We start from the raw sequence: 3062 nt of genomic DNA on the forward strand, positions 1-3062 counted from the left end.
CTCTCATTCATGCTTATTAAATAATTCAAATAGTCGAATCTCAATCATCCCCTCCACTATATAAGGGAACACACATAATTGCTCCCAACAGAAATCCAAACTCTTTGACATATTCATTCACCTCCTTGGAATTTAATGAAATATATATGTAGCTTTTAATAGAGTTGAGACAACAAGAAACACAAGTTGTATAGCTTTTCCATACATGAATTACAACCTCAGGTATAGGATTATATTCTTCCAAATTTATGTGTTCCAATTCAGATTTTAATAAAAATCATTAAAATTTAGGTTTCCCTACTGAGATTTTAATGAATTTGAATAAAATCTTCTAAAATTTAGATATCCTCAATAATTGGTGGTTTTATAAAAAAATTATTCATAGGGAGATTTTAAAAGATTTAGATGAATCTTAAGCTTAAAAATACATATAACAAAATCTTTTGAAATTTCGCCATTTTTTATCAGATTCTTATGAAATTTGCGAAAATCTATTCAAAATCACGAAATTCATTATAATTTATAATTTTTTAAAATCTATTAAAATCTTAATTGAGAACAATGTAAAATGGAAAGGTTTTGGTCAATATTTATGTTAATTAATATTTTTGTGCCAATTCATCCAGAGACATGCTATATGTACACCCCGGTATACAAACCCTCTCACAAGAGGGGGCCCATGATTTTTTTATTCGTCGTGGGCTCCCCTCTTGTGAGAGGGTTTGTACACCGGAGTGTTAATCTCGATGTATGAATAGAAAAATTCATTCGTCCATCCTCCTAATTCTTCGTCGACTCAAAACATTCTCATTCTTTATTTTTCTAAAAGCTGCTCTCACTTTGAGAGTAGAGATTGAGGATTCAGATGCAAATTTGACTGTCATGGAAATATATATTTCACCTTTTCCTACTAACATATCAATCCTTTTCTTATCTCCCATGATGAGTCATTCTTCATCTACTGCTACCTCAGTCAGTGGTTTCTACAACTTCCTCACAAAAGAAGTTGATAATCTTGACACTTTGTTCCTTTCTGAGAATTTCATGTCAATCAATTTTCTTCAACATGTTCTATCAACCCTTCGATCTTTCCATTCCCAGTTAACGGTTTTGGTTCAAAGGTTACAATTGCCTGTTGGAGAAAAATGGCTTGATGAATACATGGACGAAAGCTCAAGGCTCTGGGAAGCCTGTCATGAGCTAAAATCCAGGGTATCGTCAATGGAGAATTTCTACTCAGCTGGTATTAATGTAGCTTCTTTGATTGATCAGCATCAGGTTTTCAATGCTCAACTTTCCAGTCAGGTTAGTATTGCAAGATAAAAACATTGAGGGGATGTTTGGTAATGGTAATTCTCGACAGCACTAAACTGGATTTCCAAAGAAAAAAGTTAAAATCTTGTTTATTTTTCTAGTATTAGATAAAAAACATGTAGGAATAGTTATTGGGTTTAGTTCAAAATCCTGGTGACATGTTTAGTTTATTGGACATTACTACGGCGAGTAATTTCTAGTACCTTGTATCAAATATATCTCGAATAGTTTGGCTTTGGGTTTGGGTTTGGATCGATTTTCTTTTTCAAAACCCGAATGAAAGAGTATTGGGGCCTCTTGCTTGAAAAACTCGATCTTATTCCTCAACTTGGTTCGATATGTTTGGAAGTCATGGTTGAGAAGGGTAAGCTAAGAAGAGGTCGAGGGTGAGAAATAAAAAAAGCAAGTCTAAAAATTACTAGTATCAAATAAATCATTTTCGTCTTTGGTATTGATATTCTAGACACGATTATTGTTCATTGTTGTCTAGTATTCTGTACCAAACAGGTAAAGACTTATTCCGAACTTTGCTCGAGTCACAGGTAATTCGGGCGATCTATGGTAGCCAAAGAGAAATATTGGCACTGGAAGAGGAAAACAAGACCTTACTAGAAACAAGAATGCAAACTCTATCTCTGAGATTCGAGCAGAATGTCTCAATAGAATCAAAGTTCAACAAGATTAATGGTTTTGGAGGTGTTCTTTATGCAATGAGGAACCTAAACTCAGTTCTTCTGGTGATCTTACTCGGCGGCCTCGTATACTATTGGCCGGAAACAAGTTTTTGCCAATGGGACAACGAAGGAAATATCCTATTCGGTTCAGGCTTCATGGTTTCGACTGCAACGTTGCTTCAAAGAGTGGCGTCTGCGGCCATAAATCATACAGGAGGACAGCCGGGAGTTCTTGTGTACGAGTTTCGAAGAGCAAGATTTGCAATGGAGGAGCTGAAAGTGGAAATGGAGAGAGTTGTTGAGTACGAGGAATTGGAATTTGATAATATGCACGAAAAGGTTGAAAACTTGAAGAGTTGCTTTACAGTGCTGAAATGTGGGACTGAGAGCATAATAGGGCAACTTGATGACTTGTTTGATGAAATAGTTGAAGGGAGGAAGACGCTTCTTGACATGTGTTCTCATCGATAGATAGAGGGGTGATTTATTTCTTCTGTTTTTCTATGCTGCCATTATCTGTTTTTGAAAGCATTGGAACGATGACGAAGTAAGCTTATCGGCTACATGAATTCTTTTCTACCACTTACTTCGACTGAAAGATCTAAAATAACTAGATTCTTACGCATCACCACATTTGTTTAAGTCTACTCTACCCCTCTTGTTACTTGTTCGATATTCTCATGATAGATTCTCGTGAACTCTTCAACTTACTTTGTGAATCACAGATAGAATCGACATGTGAGAATCCTATGCTATATAACTTCTAAGAAAAAATAAACACTCGATTAGTCAAGTCAGTAATCTCCGCATGTAACCAAGTGTTTAAATTTGATCAAAGGGAAAGAGAATCTGATTCTTCCTTTGAAGAAAAGTGAAATTACTCTGTTAAGGGAAGATACAAGAAGAATATGTTAGATCAATGATAACTTCAACAAAATGCAAAATTTTCTAACCCAAAAGAATAGATTCTTCTAATGATTAATCGCCTGCTAAAAATATTGCTTCCCAAAAGTCACAGAAACAGAATAATAAGCGTGTTGACAAGAAAGATGAAAACTGCATATATTCTTTTAC

At 34.9% G+C, this 3062-nt stretch overlaps 1 protein-coding gene across 1 annotated transcript; it reads left to right on the forward strand.

The window, feature by feature from the left end:
• Positions 1–750: 750 nt before the first annotated feature.
• Positions 751–2635, forward strand: LOC111392044. Its single transcript, XM_023017328.1, has 2 exons — positions 751–1305; positions 1857–2635. The coding sequence occupies exons 1-2, from the start codon at positions 751–753 to the stop codon at positions 2457–2459; spliced, it is 1158 nt and encodes a 385-aa protein (XP_022873096.1). The 3' UTR covers positions 2460–2635.
• Positions 2636–3062: the final 427 nt, after the last annotated feature.

This window comes from Olea europaea, unplaced genomic scaffold (genome assembly GCF_002742605.1).
Source record: "Olea europaea var. sylvestris unplaced genomic scaffold, O_europaea_v1 scaffold8744, whole genome shotgun sequence".
NCBI lineage: Eukaryota > Viridiplantae > Streptophyta > Magnoliopsida > Lamiales > Oleaceae > Olea > Olea europaea.